General features: G+C 39.3%; 1 protein-coding gene across 3 annotated transcripts in view; it reads right to left on the reverse strand.

Moving 5' to 3' along the window:
• TBC1D14 (TBC1 domain family member 14) overlaps nucleotides 1-18,151 on the reverse strand; it is a 62,327-nt gene that overhangs the window by 14,706 nt on the left and 29,470 nt on the right. For 2 of the 3 annotated variants that reach the window (XM_063401582.1, XM_063401583.1), the window contains exons 4-11: nucleotides 13,882-14,000; nucleotides 11,201-11,283; nucleotides 9,090-9,207; nucleotides 7,685-7,791; nucleotides 6,760-6,840; nucleotides 5,283-5,377; nucleotides 4,201-4,272; nucleotides 2,777-2,905 (exon numbers count right to left, since the gene is read on the reverse strand). In XM_063401582.1, the coding sequence (XP_063257652.1) occupies nucleotides 2,777-2,905; nucleotides 4,201-4,272; nucleotides 5,283-5,377; nucleotides 6,760-6,840; nucleotides 7,685-7,791; nucleotides 9,090-9,207; nucleotides 11,201-11,283; nucleotides 13,882-14,000 (804 nt within the window). Of the gene's footprint in view, nucleotides 1-2,776; nucleotides 2,906-4,200; nucleotides 4,273-5,282; nucleotides 5,378-6,759; nucleotides 6,841-7,684; nucleotides 7,792-9,089; nucleotides 9,208-11,200; nucleotides 11,284-13,881; nucleotides 14,001-17,983; nucleotides 18,124-18,151 lie in introns of those variants that run through there. The other variant, XM_063401584.1, reaches the window with a different exon arrangement.

Here is an 18,151-nt window from a genome sequence, read left to right on the forward strand (position 1 = left end):
CACGATTCTCATACTAAACAATGAAACATTTGCTCTGGGTCTTGGCCAGCTTCCTCTGGAAAGAAAAATACCAGCAGGAGAGAAGTTTTTTGCTGATTTCTCAAAATAATTGTAACAGAATGGTGTTTTATGCTTGCGGCAGTAATTTAATATTATACTGAATAAAATCCAAGACCCAATGGAACATCATGAAATACAAAACTAAAATAATGTTAATACTCCACAGCAACAGTGAATAGTTTAGGATATTCCAGTCATAAATCACATTCTAATACCAAAGCTGTTCTAAGAGTCTAACACCAGTGTAATACCATACACTCTACTTTTATAGAATAGGTATTTCTTTTGCAAAAAGGAAGATACGAGTTTCACACAAAAAATTCAAAGACTGGGACAAAACATCTAAGCAAGAGAAACAGTTTGTAACTCTGACATCATAACCTCTGATTTTCATTGCTTTTAACACAAAAACTTCTATGCTATTTTAGAATTTCAGTATTTAGTCAAATTTCATAACAGAGAACATGTTAAAAATAAATCTTCCAATTCAAGTAAGAGTTAAAAACAAAAGGTTATTTAATCACCCTCCCTAATACTATAGGGAGAAAAGTTAAGCAAAGTCCTTTAATGATTCAGTAATAGAAATCCCAATAAACACAATAAAAAAGGCTGTGAATTCTTCAAAGTATGAGTTGCAACAACAACATACTTCTCCCTAAAATATCACAACAGTAAAGGGAAAAGGGATCCTTTTGGAGACCGCTGTGTGAAATCCTTTTAAAGGATGAAAAGTTTATTTCCCAGTTTTTTTAAATGTCCTTACAGAACTATTTCCCATTTCCTCTGAATGAAGTGACAGATGGTGGACTACTTTCATTAACAGTGACAAACACCTGAGCCTGGTAGTCAGCACAAGAATAAGGCTTTAAGTCAATCAGAGATGGTGGTATGCTAGAGAAATAACCAAAGTTACTGAAATCTCTGAACCTTCAGTTACTGAGAAACAGCTTCATGTCAAACATGACACCAGATATCCAGGAAACCCCTTTAGAGAACTCTACACCCCTGAAGCAGCCTCCCAGTGCATTTTCAAATGCATGAAATGCAAGGACCTAAGAGACCTGTGAGTATAAAGAAGGAAGCAGGTAATGCATCACACAGTCCTACTTTCAAAATCATCTGCTGGCACCACTGTAAAACAGTTCTACTGAAGTTCCTGCTTTCAGAGGACCTTACACATAACTGCTACAGGCGTTTCTATTGATAGCAATGTGGGCAGCAGTACAAGTAGCTATTTTGATCAAATCCACATTCAACAAGACATTTCCTTAGCGGTAATGAGAAAAACAATGTAGTTTAATAAAACTAACCAACAAAAGAAGTCAAAATAAACCTGTATAAATTACTATTATTCACACAACTAACTCATGCTGGTATTATTTTTTTATTAATTTACTATACAACAAATCATCAAATAAACAAATTTGTTTATTAAGCTGACACAAAAAGATGAGAATAGACTGCAGATTAGTAAGTTCATCACAGAAAGCAAAAACTGTCACACTCAAGTGTCACTAGTCCCTTTGAAGTATTAGATGACATTTTCCTTGTACTGTTAAATCATGGGTTTGCTTTCATGACATTAATATTTCATGTATCACCACCTCTGCTCTCTGCAAGCACACATTTATCCCATAGTCCCTATTTGGCCAGGCTAACAAAACCAAACAGCACTGTCTGAAAGAACTGCAAACCCCACTAGCTCAGCTAAAAAAATATTTATCTTACTGTATCCAATTCAATTCCAAAACCATCTTCACAAAAACCATATTGACCCACTGAATGCATGAGCATGTCCTCTTTTTCCAAGTACTGTTATAGAGATAGCTGATGCTGCTCCTAGCAATGCTGTTTGCCCTGTGGCACATTTTCCCAAGGTATTTACAACTGCTGAAATTCAGGGACCGAACAGGGAATGCTTTTCCAGCACGAATACTGATAGGATTTCTAGAGTCAATTTTTAAGCAACAACAGTGACTGTTGTTATCATCCATTCCCTTGCTTTATTTCTTGTATTTGAACTCCCAAGAGGCAGATCCTATTTTCATAGTGCTAAGAGGTAAGTGAGAAATACAGAATGCCATATATTTTACACAGAAATACCTTTGAAGTAAATTAAAACCACATTTGAGATGTGTCTTATTTTGCTAGTGCACCTGCTGACATGGAATTTTAGAGAATCTACAGAAAATCAGGCAATCAGCTCCCAGTGAAAACTTGAGGGGTCAGAGGTTTCTTACTCTGAAAAGAAGCCTGGGGAACTCAAACACAGCTGCTACAGGAAGATATGGAAAACCTGCTTCTCCCTGCAACAGGCTGTTTTTAGCAGCCTATTAGCCCATGATAAAAAGTACTTTCAAGACACTTATATTAAGGTACTTTCTCTTAGCTCTTAGCTGCAGTGCTGTTGAAAACCACCTACAGTAATATTCTCATAACTATTCTGTGAGCATAATTGAATAGCTACTCAACAATTTCATTCACATGTCTTGTTCAAAAAGGTTGATGGGGTGATCTTTGGTAGGGTTTGACTTTTTTGAGGGATTCTGCATATGCAAGTTGGGGTTGGGTTTTCTTTTTGTTTGTTTATCAAGTGTGTTGGTTTAAAATAAATTCTGATTTCTTTTCCAAGCTGCTGAAATAATCATTTTTTTAAAAAAACATTTTCCTACACATTATCCACAGCATGTTGATCACAGGTTTTTTGCATACTTACAAGGCCATGGTCCACACGGAAAAACGCCATCTGACAGGGCTTATTTAAAAGGTTGGAAAAAGCAATGAAGGCATCTGCAGTGTCCAAGTTCAAGATCAATACAGCTGCTATGAATGACATGCCCTGCACCTGAAGAAAGGAGAAGTGTTACCCTTTAACAATAACTGTATTGTACTGCCTCATTTTGTCCTTGTGTTCACTAGTGTTTGATGCACTCACTGAACTGCTGCATTTTGAGAAATGTTCAGAGAAGCAGGATTTTTTAACCCACGTGCCCCTTGATATCACATGTTCAGTGCAAGGAAGCTAACAATTCCCATGTTGCCTTCTTTCAAAGACTCCAAATTGAACTCTTAAGATAGGCTAGGTTGACAACATTTTCAAATATATAGAATAAAGATTTTGCTTTTGAAGAATAAGGTGTTTTGAAGTAATCTCTTTTCTCCCAGGGATGGGTCATCTAGCTCCTTATTTGTGGGAAGCTGGACTTTGAATGCTAGAGACAAAGCCCGTACTTTTGTTTTTCAATAAATTACCAGCAGTTAAAGACAACTGCATTGACTCTTTTGATAAACAAGACCATTTTAAGATCATACTCTTGTTTCATTTACCATAAGCTCACGATGTTGTTTCCCTTTCTCTCCAGTGTCTGTTTGGAATCCAGGCAAACCTCTCTCACCCTGCGGGCGCAGTGCTGCCACTGCGAGTCACGAGGAGCAAGGTGTGACTGCCACTCCTGCAAACCTGAGGAACAGGCTCCTTCCCAACACCACAGGTTGTTGCTGTGCACATAAAGCACAGCAGCTGAGCTGCCCTGTCTCATTTCCCAGCACTCATGTTCAGCAGCTCTTGCCAAGCTTTAGTGCTACCTACAAAGTAGGAACGTCCCCGCTCTACACTTGCCTTGTCTAAAACTGCTCCTGAATGAAGAATAAGCCCCTCTGTACAACCCTGCTGTGCATACAGAGACTAAATGAAACCTGCTCAGTCCTCGAATAATCACTACTTCAAACGCTGTGACTGAGCTCATGTAGCTTCAGTGGGCATTGCTTTGGAGACTGGTCCAGAAACTCTCAGTGCTAGGGCACGGAAATGCCAATCACTTCAATTCAACAGCAGCCTCAGTAAGACTGATATTAACAATAAGGACATAACCACACCTTGTCTTTGATTGCAATGCTCAAATTATGTACTTTCCAGTACAAATATGAGTTTTCCAATTACTTAACCTGTAAAAAGCTTAAATCTAGCAAAATAAATATTACACAAACTTCTCAAGCATGCACTGGAATAGAAAAAAGCACACATACACACATCCCCCAACCATTTAATACTGGTCTAAAAATGACTGATTAACACAATCCTTCCCCCCCCAAAAAAATATCTCCCTCCCCACCCCTGAAAAAAAGAAATTCTTCACTTACATAGCCTACATCAGGTCTGTAACAAGTATAGGCTCCTAAAATACTGTGCAACGTGTCATGGTAAGGACCACCCTATAATTAAACAAAAACAGCACAATACACCTGATCATACAACAAGCATGTTAAAAAACCTTCAGTGCTATAGATGGTCTCTATTACTGCTGAAAACGGACACTCTTTCCCAGTGTAGCTTATAATAGCTGAACTATTCCAAATAATTTTAGCTTTAACAGAACGAAACAACTCTGCAAACCCCATTTATGATAAATACATACAGTTCATCCAATAAATTGATTCCATATTAAATCCTTATACAATAGGAATGCAAGCCTAAGAGATTCCTTACAGCTCAGCAGCACTTGGTGATAGTGCCAAGGAAATAGAACAATAATTTAAACCACAGAATTGTCTCTGAGACCGGAGGCAAAAGTCAACCATGAAGAAAACATTCAAAACAACAATATGCCATTACACAGGAAGGGCATATTGAGAAGGACATGTATAGCTAAAAAGAATTTCACATTGCTGACTATTAACAGCTGCCATATCTCGCACTGAGTACTGTAACTGACTGAGAATTTCCAAAGGGAAAAGTTTTTTAACTAAAAATGTGGATTTACCACAATCTACACCTTTTACAGGGCTGCTGAAATCTGTGCATAGAAGGACAAAATCTGATTAAACTGAGTCACTAAAGCACACCAAAATCATTCAAGTTAAATCAGTTTTGCATCAAACCAATAAAAGGCCAACTTTGGAATGTTCTCTTTTACTGTGTGTTTATAACCAGCAGTGCTGATTCACTGACTTTGGAACACTCACCTGCATCACTTCATCAGACAGAAACCAGCATGAACTAGATTAGATTAATCCCAATAATTACCAAACAGTTTGGGGTTTTGTATGCACCTTAATGTTACTCTCCTCTAGACTATTTCTAGCCTTCCAAAATCTCTAGGAACTTGATCCTCTCAAGATGCTTGCTTCTTCAGAACTCAACAGCCTGTTCCAACCAAGGGACAGGCCAGATTATGTAAACTTAGTTTCCTCAGGATGTGAAGACAAAAGTTAACATTTCTTACTTGTTGGAATATACAGAGACTAGGAAACGTTCTTGAGATATCCAGTTTTATTAACTCCAAGCTTGCTTCTCTGTCAGCTGCAGAAAACCCAGCATCTGCAAAAGCCAAAGTTACTGCATTTATTACAAAGATCAGTGCACACTTGCTCTTGTTTTTATTTTCCAGTACTGTTTACATTTTGCACAGTTCATTTAATTTGATATGAATGCTAGGGAGTAAGGCTACAGACAGTAATTCCCCAAATTCAGCAGACAGCCTAAGCAGAAAGTAAGTCCTGACCTAGAGCAAGCCTACAGTGCTCAGTGACCCTCAATATGTTTTGAAGCAAAGTGGGGAACGATGCAGGGCAAGACAGGCCAGGCAGTTTTCCTGTATCTGCTGACAAATCACTAGACAGATACAAGCCTGTTAACTTGTGACCCCCTCACCTCCAACCAGGCTTCCCAGTGGATCCTGAAGTAGCTGCCTCTGTGGAAAAGCTGTGCTGGAAGACGGAAGTCCTAGAGTGGCAGCCAGTGATGGATGCCACCTATCTCTATTACTGTGAAAGCTCTCCTTTCGGATTCATGTTTATTTAGTCTTTGTAGATCTTGTTACTGACTCTGTAATACACTCTCCATAACTCTTGTACCAAGTGCATTTCTACAGCATTACTCCTCTTTCTGCTATCAAGATGTCTCACTGGTGTTCTGTCTGTTCTGTTCTACTGCTGTTCACTGAGCAGGCTGTCACTAGACACTGCTAGTATCGACCACATGAGCATCTCCACTCCAGAAAATAAAGTGCAAGAGGAAGCTGGAAACATACTAGATGTTATCTGATTTAAGATATAAACAATCTTAAGGGAACAAAGAGGGAATTTCCAATCAAAACATTTTTCTGCTTATAAATGCCATTGTTCTCCTTTTTTTTTTTCTCTGCTCAGCATAATTACTTACTGAAGGCAATTTCAATAATTTGCATATAGTTTCATAAACTTTCCAAAACAGTCAACTCTTCCAATTAATTAGTAAATCTCAAAGTACTTTGTCTGCAAAAACAAAAACTGCTGCTCTCTGAAGCACACCAATGACTTGAGCTCAAAGCTGCAATAAGGGACTAAAATGCAATTTTCTGCTCTAACCTGAGTTGCAATAGCAAAACTATAGATGCAGAAAAGTATTTTAGTGATTCAATCCAGATGATAGTCCCCAAATTAGTATTTGTAGTTTTCCTAGAAATTTGCATCAAAACAAGAAGTGAACCCAGAGATTGTTATAAAAATCCCAAACGAGTGTGTTTTGTACGACACCAGAATTTCATTGAGAAAATACAGTTTTTTCTTGCTTTCACAAAACGACATTTTCTTTTTACCAAAACACAACTTTATAGCTAATTTTTGTTGTTGTTGTTTAAAATATGTGATTTCATTTTAAGGAACTAGTTTACAAAATGTCTTATTCTGTGACACAGCATAAATCATTTCCAAAAAGCATACCTTCACATTCTACTTCAGCCCCTCCTGTACTAAGTGATCGCCACTTCTCTTTGGCACGAGCCAGGCAAATATCATACAGTTCTGGAAAAAGGAAAACACAAAACTGAGTCCACTATTTGTACATGCTCATGTCCATAACCACCCACCACATGGGCAGTGCTGCCCCAGGCATTAACAGCAGCAGAACAACTAACTGGGTTAGTTTTGGAGGATGTGTTCCACTCACCAGAAATTTCATATTAAGTGAAAAGGCAATCCAAGTTGCATTTTACATTCAAATATTTGCTGTTTCTTGCAGAGCACTGATGTTCAAAGTTACAGTCTAAATGCACAGTTAGGGAAGTCTAGCAAATTACATTAAGAACTACACCCAAGGTAACCAAGCAAAGCACAGAAAAGCAGCACAATACAGCAGGAGTACAGGCAGTGTACCACATTTCCATGTTAGAATTAATTACATATGTTAGTCTTTCAGAGCTGAATTTTTCTGTACTCAGAAGAAATAGATTATTTTTATTTTTACAAATTGAAGTACAAATCTTGCCAGGAGTCTTTTAATCTCTCACAAATCCGTTGTCTTGCTTCAAATCAAAGAAGCACACTATAGACATGCTCATAGGCATTGCAAAGTCAACAACAACTTGATGTTTCAAAAAGAAAAACAAAAAACTTGAGTCATTAATTCTGACCATCTCCATCCAACATCAAAGCAAGACAATGACAGCAATACTCAAAAACAATTTACAGCAGCAGCCCTAGAACAGCTACAAGATTAAAAGACGCTGTATTTCTGAACAAAACACATCAAAGCAGCACAAAAAAAGCATAACTAGATAACATTTCCTCACACCCACACCACAACGGACACAAGACTGTGCCCTTGCTATTTCACTTTGTAGAGCTGTGGACAGAACAGCAGCCTCACCATGGGTGATGTTTAACTCGTTTCCAATTGCCAAGCTCCAGACTTTGCCTCTCACACTCGGTGGAATACCCTGCCACCACAGCTCCCGGACTTTACGGGAACAGCACCTGTTTAAAGTAAAACACATTATTCTAAGAAATATTTTATTGCCAGCTGAATTGCAAATATATCCCCCTACCATTGCTGGCAGGATTCAAACCAAAATGAACATCAACAGCCCAAGAAGTCAAATACAATTTTCATTCTTTAGTACTATTCTGCTTTGAACTGCAAAGGAAATCTTTCTTCCTTCCAATGTAAAGACTTTGCATTGACAGAAGCAAGCAATCACAATACACATAATCTGCAACCTCACTTGATTGGCAAAAATCAGAGGGGGAAAAAATATTCAAATGGAAAGGAAGTCCACACCTATGCCACTGCCTATGCTAAAGACTGGACAGCTCCATAGAAGACTAAATACAGGAAGAAGTTATGGAAGTCTGCCCTCTGTCATCACCCTGCTGTGCAAACTGACATACACCTCCCCGCCTATCTTTGCAGTTCTGTGCCTCTGGGAAAATGCATGAAGATGTGACAGGGACTAACTTTTTTAGGTGGGAGTTTGAGAGACATTTTAACAGAAAACGAGCTTTGAAATGGATGCAGCTGATGTTCAGCAATCTGAGAGACCAGGAGGAAGAACAAAATAGCACCTAAGCACCAATGGAAAGTGGTAAAACCAAAATAATCCATTTATCTTTCAGCAGATTCAGAAAACTAAAATGTAAAACAATGAATACATTGGGGAATTTCTGGGTTTATAAACCAATAAAGGAAAAGGTGACCTAATTTTTACAGCAACCATAACAGATGCATCTTCAAATACCAAACATATAAATCTACAATTTGTTTAGTCTTAGTTTATATTTCCAGAATCATATTTTCCAACAAATTCTGTCCACGTTTTTAATACATATTCTCAGGATAACTGAATTCCATTGTTAAGCAAATTGCAATTCTGAGTGCTGTTGGTTTATAGTTTATGCTGTTGTGGTGGTTGTATTTGGAGCACTGGGGGCTGTTTTTGTTATGACTAGCAAAGACCACCAAGGTACTTTATCAACTGCCTGTGCCCTGTCTTTGGAGGAAATCTTCTAGCACTTAACATAAATAACTTTCTCCCAATTTCTCTTTTCCATCATTTGAGCCTTTTTTCAAGACAAGTAGTAAGACTTAGCACTGCATCACTTCCAACCATCTTGTAGAAATAAAAATGTTGCTTATTTCTTTTGTAGCTGTCCAATAATGATTTTCTAACAAAAGCTTCCAAGACCATTTAAAAATTATGCTTCCTAACTTACAACTTCTCTTCAGGATACAGACTGCAATTTTAATTAAAACTCAGTATAACATACTGTCTTACATAGTTTCCCAGTTGGGTAAAATTTCATTGTTCCAAGTTAAAACAGCATTGCCAATGCTGTCTTCCAGTTTACAGCGTTCCTCCAGTTGTTTCTTTCTTTTCTGGGCTTCTTTAAGCTCTGCAAAAAAGGAAACTCCTTTTAAGTTAATAAAACCAGAAACTAAATATTCAGTTAGTCATGGCTGCACAACCATGTAAAGCACACTGTTCACCCTAAAGTACAGTGGACTGTTCAAATTCTGAAAATTTTCCAAGCACACAGCAAGCTGAGCAGTGATTGCAAATGTGAATAAAGGATAAACTGGAACTACAAATTTCATTTTCAATGGAAAGGACAAAGGGAATTAGATAATGTATGATTTCTTTGACTCTTCAAATCTAACCCACTATTAACTTTGAATTAGCACCTCAGACAGCCAACAGCCTCACCTAGTAGAACAGGTCAGAGTATTTCCTAATAAAGCCCCACCCCTCTTATGGCAGACTCAAAACTACAGGCCAAATGAATACAAGTTTTTATTTTGTTCTCATTCTTCTATTACAATTTAGGTATACTGTCAAGAAATCACGAGAGCCACATTTTTGATGCTACTTCACATATCGATAATCTAAATGTTACACATCCCAAATGGAAACCTTCAGTTTATTAACTGAAACCATATTTAATGTTTAGTTTAGATGCACTTTGCAGTTCTGAATTATCACACAGGCTTTCTTCCTGCATTATCAGCTACCGCTCTTTTCACTGGCAAATTTGTTAGACAAATGCAGGCAGTGCCTACAGCAGGACAAGGGTGTGCATTCACACGCTGCCTGCAGTGTGAGGAGGTGCTCCCTGGCAAGCAGCACTCACTGAAGAGCAGCAGCACCGTGAACAAGTCTTTGGAATGGACACATTCCACCTGATGGATTCACTTTGAAGCCCCACAGAAACCGTGCCTGAACAGAACCATAGCAACTGCCTAACAATGTTTCCAGCTTTGATAAACACAAGCTCTGCAAGCCTGCTGAAATGCAGGCTTTCAATCTGTCTCTAACCAGCAAGAGGGTGTTTACAGTCTTTGATCTCCTGACCTCTAGACAATGCATCACACCACAGAGCTGCTCATCTGGAGTGGCTTTAGGGAAAATGGGTTTGTCATGGTATTTATCTGGACAGAATGACATACTGCAGTTCAATGAAGGCAGCACAAGGACCTGGTCCATTGCCTAACAATCATCCCACTTTTCCCAACCCACATGCAAAGAAAGAACAGGGAAACTCCTTTAGACTAGCTATACAGTAACAGATCTATTGACCAGGAATCATTTGAAGTTAGAACTTCACTGGTAGGTTTATGATGTCCAAAATCACAAGAGGATACTTCTGTTAGTAAGTCAACTGCAGAATGCAAGTAAGTCCTGTGTTCATACATCCTTTTCACTGTTTCATATGGTTCAAGGGTCTGGCCAGCTGGCAAAAAATATTTCCAGTATCTCCCACTGGATGCAAAACCCAAGTCTGAATCTCCTATTACTGCAATGCTTGTTTTTAATTAGAAAACCCAGATGGTCAAAAATATCAGCCAAAAGAAACCACTACCATCACCTCTACCACATGTTCATGGTACAGTGTTACTAAGACACCTCTGTGAAAAGTATCAGGCAAGAAATTATGAGCAAATTCTTGAGAAAGTTGTAAATTTTAAGTGAGAGATTATCAAATGAACATAACTGAATATATTTTCCTATGTGGAAAATCATGTGTTTATGAACTACAGCCTGAACAGGTTGTTTCCAGCATAAACCTGACAAATATCCTGCAGTTTTAAGTCCAGTCTTCACTAATTTTACCAACAATCTACTTCAATGTATTACCAAGTTTTTAAACCCGCAAATAGATGCCACTCATTTAAGAATTATGGATTAAAAAAATTATTTTCTGCTGGTTTCTAGTCCTATTTTCTTTTCAGCTTGGGGCTGAGCTTTTCAACGAAACTACTTGGGAGTGATCATTCTCTGAGAGGAGACAGAGATCCCTCACATTACAGAGCAACAGAGTGATAAAAGTGCATTCCAGGTTTAGAAATATTCCTGTACTTTTCTCCTCTGAAGACAAGAAATCCCATCACCTCTTTTTTTTGCTTGAACCACCATTTCTTCATACTGTTGCCTGTGTTTCTGAGCTTCTTCTGCTGGTTTTGCAGGAAGGTTCCTAAAAAAATAATATTTACAGTTGGCATGACTGTCTAAATAAAATTCTAGACACTTCTAAACGAAAAGCACACTCTGCTTCCTGTCAAAATATCCAGTCAGAGAGCAGAACAACAGATCCTTGGAAAGAATCTCTTTTTTTGCCAGAGTCAGCAGAAGGGAAGAACACTGACCAGCTAGGACTACGTTTATACACAAAATACGCTGAGTAATTTCCTTACGTTTGGTAATTTCAGCATTTTTATTATTAAACCAACTGAGCCCACAGGCTGATCTTCATAAAGAGAATATACTGGCATATACAAAGCTGGCCATTTTTTATTTGAAATGGTAAGATACAGGGCTGTACTCTTTCTTACTGCTCACCTTGTCTAAGAGTTATATCCACAACTTTCTCTACTCACACATAATGACTCCCTAACCCAGCCTTTTCCCCTCTGCTCTTTGAAACCACATTCCTATTTTAGAAACTTAACTCCTTCCCCTCTCCTCTAGAGCAACAAGTGCCACTGGAGTCATCCTCAACATTCTCCACTCATTAATACTAACAAATTTGATTTCTGATTAAGGCACTGTCATACAAATGCATGTGTTCATATGTCAGAGCACATGACCTTTTAGCTGATCATATTTGCAATTAACATAACCATACATATCTCTTACAACTACAGGATCAGCAAAACATCAAAACAGGAAATGACTAACTACTTTGTTCTTCTGTACTGCGGAACACTGTATTTTATTCCTAGAACAGTTTATATTTTTGGCTAATATAAAAGCTATACAAAAATCCATGTTCCTGTAAGGTGGCACACTTCAGGCAGCTGCCAGCCCCCAACACCATTAACAGTTAGCATGCATTAGTATTTATGTCATCACAGTGCCTGTAATGTACACATAACCATGTGATACTGGCCTGTGAGCATTTGTCCAAATCAAGACTGTTACCAGAAAAACAAAAGAAAATTTTCATTTCACCGACATTGGTGAAATGTCAGTTTGTTAACCACAGAGACCAACCTACTCTTTTTCAATATCACTTTGGTAAATTGGTCTGCATCTTTTTTTAAATCCAAGTCTTTAGAAATTATTTAAATTAGGGGAAGTTTGGAAAGGAACACCAGATGAAATAAGTCGAGTTTTACTAACTTAAATTCTACCACTCAAATTATTTGCCATATGTCTTAACATTGCCAACATACATGTGAGATGATGTTTAGTAATATCAAAATTCAACTGATCTTTTTTCCAGTTGGAGCTAGAGGCACTATGAAATATTTACTGATTTTTTACAATGAAGTTTTACCTAAGCTCTACAATTGAGTGTGAAATCAAGAGCGGGGATTTTGAAAAAAAATAATCTCACTACACTTTTCTTTCTGAAGTCTTAAAAAATAAACTACTCAAAGCCTAATAGATAAACATAAAAAAATAGTATGCAAACTGTAGGTAAGCAATTAAAAAATATCCCTTAGTGAGAGTCAGATGACAGCATTGCTGTGCAGAGTAGTTTTCCCATTAAACAAAAGAAGTGATGTTTCAATTGTCCTCAGTTTTAAAAATACCTTTATGCTAGAAGTTCCTCACTCTATCAACAGTAGGAAAGAGGGCAAAATCTGAACATTCTCCTGTAATGTAACACCAATTCCATCTGTCTGAACACTGTACTACTCAGATCATCCCACAAAAAAGAGATTTTTAACAGACCAGTTTTAAATACAACAGGTAAGTTGGTATGTTTTGTTTCCAGTTGTATGTAATACAGCCTGTTATAACAAATAATCACTCTTACATTTTTCTACATCTCCCAATGTCTTGCCACACAGTCCATCAGCCAAGCCAAAAAGTTACTTAAGTAATCCTACAATGAGACTACTTTGATATGAGCATTTTTCATACAGGTTTGTTGATAAAAACACACATCTATGTGTTCTTCACCAGTGCACAGCTATACTAAAAATGCAAATGTCATGCCCATGAAGCCAGATCACATTCATAATCATAAACTGACTAAGCATGACTGAATTTGTGTAAATCAGGAGAAAAACACGGTAAAGCAGCTGCCAGTAAATTGCTTTAGAGTCAGTCTGCATATGCAAAAATCTCCTTGCAGTAAAAGATATCAAACAGCTCATCAAGTGCTTGGCAACCCTTAAAATGTGATACTGAACTCACTGCAGAGCAATCACCATACTGCTTCATTATTTATGGAGGTGTGGCCTTTCTCTGTGTAAACAGGACACTGTATTCTTGCTTCTCAATTTCTTCAGTATATATCAGCTTTGTTTTTGTGCTTAGGTTCTCTCATGGAAAATAAAAATCCTTTAATCATGTTTAGGAGGTGAAATTATTTAAAACTAAAGCTCTGCTATCCTAATTAACTCCCTTCACACAAAGCCACTGCTCTTATTATAAAGTTCCTTCTGTTTGAATAATTTTTCTCATAATCAATCCAATTTCATATTCACTAGTCTAAAAAAAAATCTACCTTAGATTTTAAATATTCTGTTGAAGTTAGAGTAAGCAAATACACAGAGTTAGAAAATCTTTGCTAGGTTTATTTTAAAGAGATCCTCACTGTGGCACTCCCAAAACTTACGCTGGTCGGTCCTCTAAAATAAGTGCTGTAGTGGAGAGTGGTTCAAAATCAAGATTCTTCCTCACATTCTGTTTGGGAGAGAGTGGTCTCTGAGCTCGTCCAGTTTTTTCTTCATATTCCTAGAGGAGAAAAATACAGAGACACTTACAAGAGTGGAGAGCACCAAGATGACACACTTGAGAATTTAAAAAAGAATCTACAAGTTTTCAAGATAATATTTTCACATCTCAGCCCTACTAGAGCCCCTTTGAAGTTTTTCAACTATAGCAACCTCAATATTGAAAACAATGATAAAATTTATGTTCAGGAGGGAGTCTTAATGGTTTTTTCCATTCTTTCTGTTTGTAAAAACAGCTTAAGTTCCTCTGGCTGACAGCCTGCTTTTCCAAAGTATTACTTAAGAAGAACTTTACAAGCAGCAGATACTATCTGAGGTACAAAAATAGGACCTATTTGATTCTTTTTCATTTGCATGGTTTTGAAATTAAAGTCAAAAATTACCACAAGCTCTATGTCTCAAAATCTCATTGTAAGATTTCTCCTGTTTTCATATGCAACAGCTCAACAATGGAGTGAGAAAAAAAGGGTAAAATCAGTGTTAGACAGAAAGTCCACACTTGTTACAACACCTTGCACAATCCTCGATCACAATAGAGCACAACATGTTAATCTGTGTCTGTAATCAGACACTGACACACTGCAGCAGGAAGGAATTGAGATGTCAGGCTGTGCAGCCAGTGCCATATGAAGGGAGGCCAAGAGAACCAGGCTTGCTCAGCCTCCAGAGGAAAGAAAAGGCTTTGTAGGGAGGGGAGATGAGCACTGGGACAAGTTGCCTGAAATGTCACAGAACTCCCCACGTTGAAAGCGTTCAAAGCTTGGGTGGATGAACCCTGAGAACCTCGTTTAAGTGGACTCTGTCCTGAGAGGAGAGTTAGCCCTTCGGAGGTCCTTCTACCCTTAATTACTGCATCACCCTGATCTATAGGAGAGGACCATTTCATTTTTACTTCTCCTACAAACACTGGTTTAAAAAGAAGTATACTAAAACTGTGACCTAATGGGATAAAACAACCTTTACACAACTTCCTTCTACTTCAGTGCTTGAAGTCATACAGCAAACATTAAGTATGCAAAGTATCAGTGATACACAAACAACAAACACAGTCAAACAATCCTATGGAAAAATCACATCCACATTATAGTTACTTCTGCGTTCAACTTTATAATAATTCTTGCCACTTCCAAAACTCAAAGGCTTTCATGCACAGCCTTTTTATACCGTTTCCATTAAAATAAAATTCAGAAAAACACAAATGTACACTATCAGTGAGCACTATGAAGAGTGTTCCAGCCATAGACCTTCTCCTGCTAGCATAAAGAGCTCCTCAGATGGTACTGCTTTCCTTCTCTCAACCTAACCTCTCCATGTCATCAAAACTTCCTTGGGCAATAGACACGACATTTCCAACACAATGAGGTTCATTCAGCAACTAAAACGGGGCCCATTCCTTCCAGAAATGCCACACACCTTATAAAAGGGGATAGTTGAAAACAAGACATGATGCAATGAACATGGATTAACACAGCCTTGGTCTTCTACTCTGTGTTGTACAGTTCAATCCTAGCTCAAACTGCTTCCATGGAACTCATGGGTACAGGTCTGTGCAGCCCTCAGGACACAGAAAATCCCTATTTTCCCTTGTCTATTAACCAGGCACTGCCTCAACAATCAATCCCATGATGACTACATTGCTGTAATGGGAAACATGGTCACGAATTTGGAATGTCTGGCTCATTAATACCAGCTAATACTGCTATGCATGACATCAGTTTGAAAACAAGGAGACAAACTAAGGAAAATGCATTTAAACTACAGACTAGTACTTAGCTTTGTCAAGTAAAGGGACAGTGCTCATGCTGACAAAACCATTCACTAAAAAAACCTCCAGAAAGAAAATAAGCAAAAAAACACTGTAAAAAAGGTACTGAGATAGAGAGCATATTCAGAAAGCACGGGCAGTGGCCTTTCACTGGTCACGTTCACAAACAACTGAGAGTGGCCAGTGTGTAAGTGCAGCATCATAAAAGGCTTCAGCTGCACCAGCTGCAGAGTAAATCCACTGTGCTGATGGGAATGAAGCAAATGGCTTTTCCTTCTCACAGTTTCTATTAGCAGACTGATTTTTTTAATTAGTCCTTTTTCACAAATTAACATAGTCAACCTCTCTTACTCCCTAAAGCAGCTCAGAATTTGACATTAAAACATATGCACCCAATGTTTATTATAGTAGAAGTTCTAGAAAAACTGACTAATTTTGACTTATGAAAATTATATTCAGGGTCTTCTTTCACTGAAAGCCAAGTGGAGAGCAAAATTGCTTTTGGAAAGTGAGAAGAGAATGTCCACACTGGGCTGCAGTGGGATTTTTTTCTGTACACCCAAACTAATTTGGAAATCCCCTTCAGCTAAGCACAAAGTTCTCCAGACCATCACTGTGCATGTCTTTACAAGAATTTCTTGGTTAAGAAAATGTTTTCTATCTAAATATGGATGGCTAGTTACAATATCAGCACATCAGCACAATTACGCAAACCTCTCAAAAGAGCCAAAGCCCACCCTGCATTTCAGCAAGTATTCAGTGTTCTACTCAGCACTACCCTACAGTAAAAAAGCCAGACCAGCACAAAAATGGGAGTGGCACATTTGATCAGATTACAAGTATGATTCCTTTGTAGCAATTTCATCTTTTTCAGTGGTAGCCAAAAAAGAATAAAAACGTCCCTTGGTGATATTATCTACAAGACTGGTTTTTAATTAGGGAAAATGAAAAAACTCCAACCAAACAAAACCTCCCACCCCAGTTTCCCTCCCCTAAAAAAACCCACAAAACCCAAACACCCCAAAATTTACAGAAAACAAAAGCTCATGAAAATTATCTTTTACTCCAGTGAGAAGAGAATGCAATTTCAGAGCACAATGTATTATACAGCAATGAAGCACGCTGAAGCCTCCACAAACTCGTATTAAGAGTATCTGCTGACTGCGCAAGTACAAGTATTTGCACATACAGGCATACTGCAATAGGCTGAGCTACACAATAGCTCGTTTTAAGCTTTTTCTTTGAAGCCAGACTCAAATCTCTTGCAGGTACAAATAATTCAGGATCTGTTCAAATGCCGTGTTGCAATTAGGGGTTACTAACCTGGTATGGTTGCAAGTTAATTTTAGGATCAACTTAGGATGAGCTGACCATTTTACGATTTAAAATACAGCCTTATCACTGGGATCATTTAGGCTTTCTTCCAGGTTTCACCTTTAGCTGTTCACAAGAGCTGAACTAGGGTTTGAGGATGTTCTATATGAGCGTACTGTAGATTGAAGCACTGATTTAAATAATCCAAACCAAACAAAGAAAACCCACAAAAGACGCCTCCCAAAACCAAGTTTAATTTTGGGTGGAACCTGCCAGCTTTGCATTTAAGATGCAAGAAGCTCTGACTGTGGTGATCCTCTGCGATTCTTCAAGAAAGACAAGCCAACCTACAAAGGGATCCTCAACAATCTCTACCGAGAGACGCAAATAACCCTCCAGAACACAGGGCAAGCGCTCAAAGACAACTGCTCTACCCAGGAGAGCGCTGTGTGACTTCCCACCCGCCCCGAGCCTCCCCAAGCACGGCAGAAGTGAACGCACAATAACACAAACTGCTCTATCAAGGTCATCTAGTTCTGGCCCTGCGCGTTTAAAGGCAGCCGCTTTCCGACGAAGGCGAATATGAAATATTCATGCTGGGTGCCGGAGCGGCAGACGCCAGGGCTGCGGGACTCTGGCTCCATGGGGGCACTGCGGGGCAGGAGGGATGGCCGGCACGGCCGGGGTTCCAGACTGCAGCCCCCACGCTCCGACACCCCGAGCACCGGCAGGGCTGTGCCGCCGCCTTCCATCCCGGCGGAGTCTCGCCTCGCACAAAGAGAATCCCTTCCCTGTCAGCTGGTTCTCGCCCGGACTCGGTGAGGCGACTGAGAAGCGGACGAGGCCGGCTTCACGACACGCCTTCCAGTCCCCGCCCGCCGCGACCCCCGCAGCCGGCCGCTCACCATGAACGCTGCGGTCCCTCACGGGCGGCGGTGCCGGAGCCCCATTGCCCGCCCCGCAGCGCGGGCCTGGCTCCCGCCGCCCGGGCCCGCACGGCCTCGCGGGCCGCCCGCCCGCCCCGCCCGGGCCGCCTCCCGCGGGTGGGCCCGGTCCCCGCCCCGCCCCGCCAG

This window comes from Prinia subflava, chromosome 7 (genome assembly GCF_021018805.1).
Source record: "Prinia subflava isolate CZ2003 ecotype Zambia chromosome 7, Cam_Psub_1.2, whole genome shotgun sequence".
Lineage (NCBI taxonomy): Eukaryota > Metazoa > Chordata > Aves > Passeriformes > Cisticolidae > Prinia > Prinia subflava.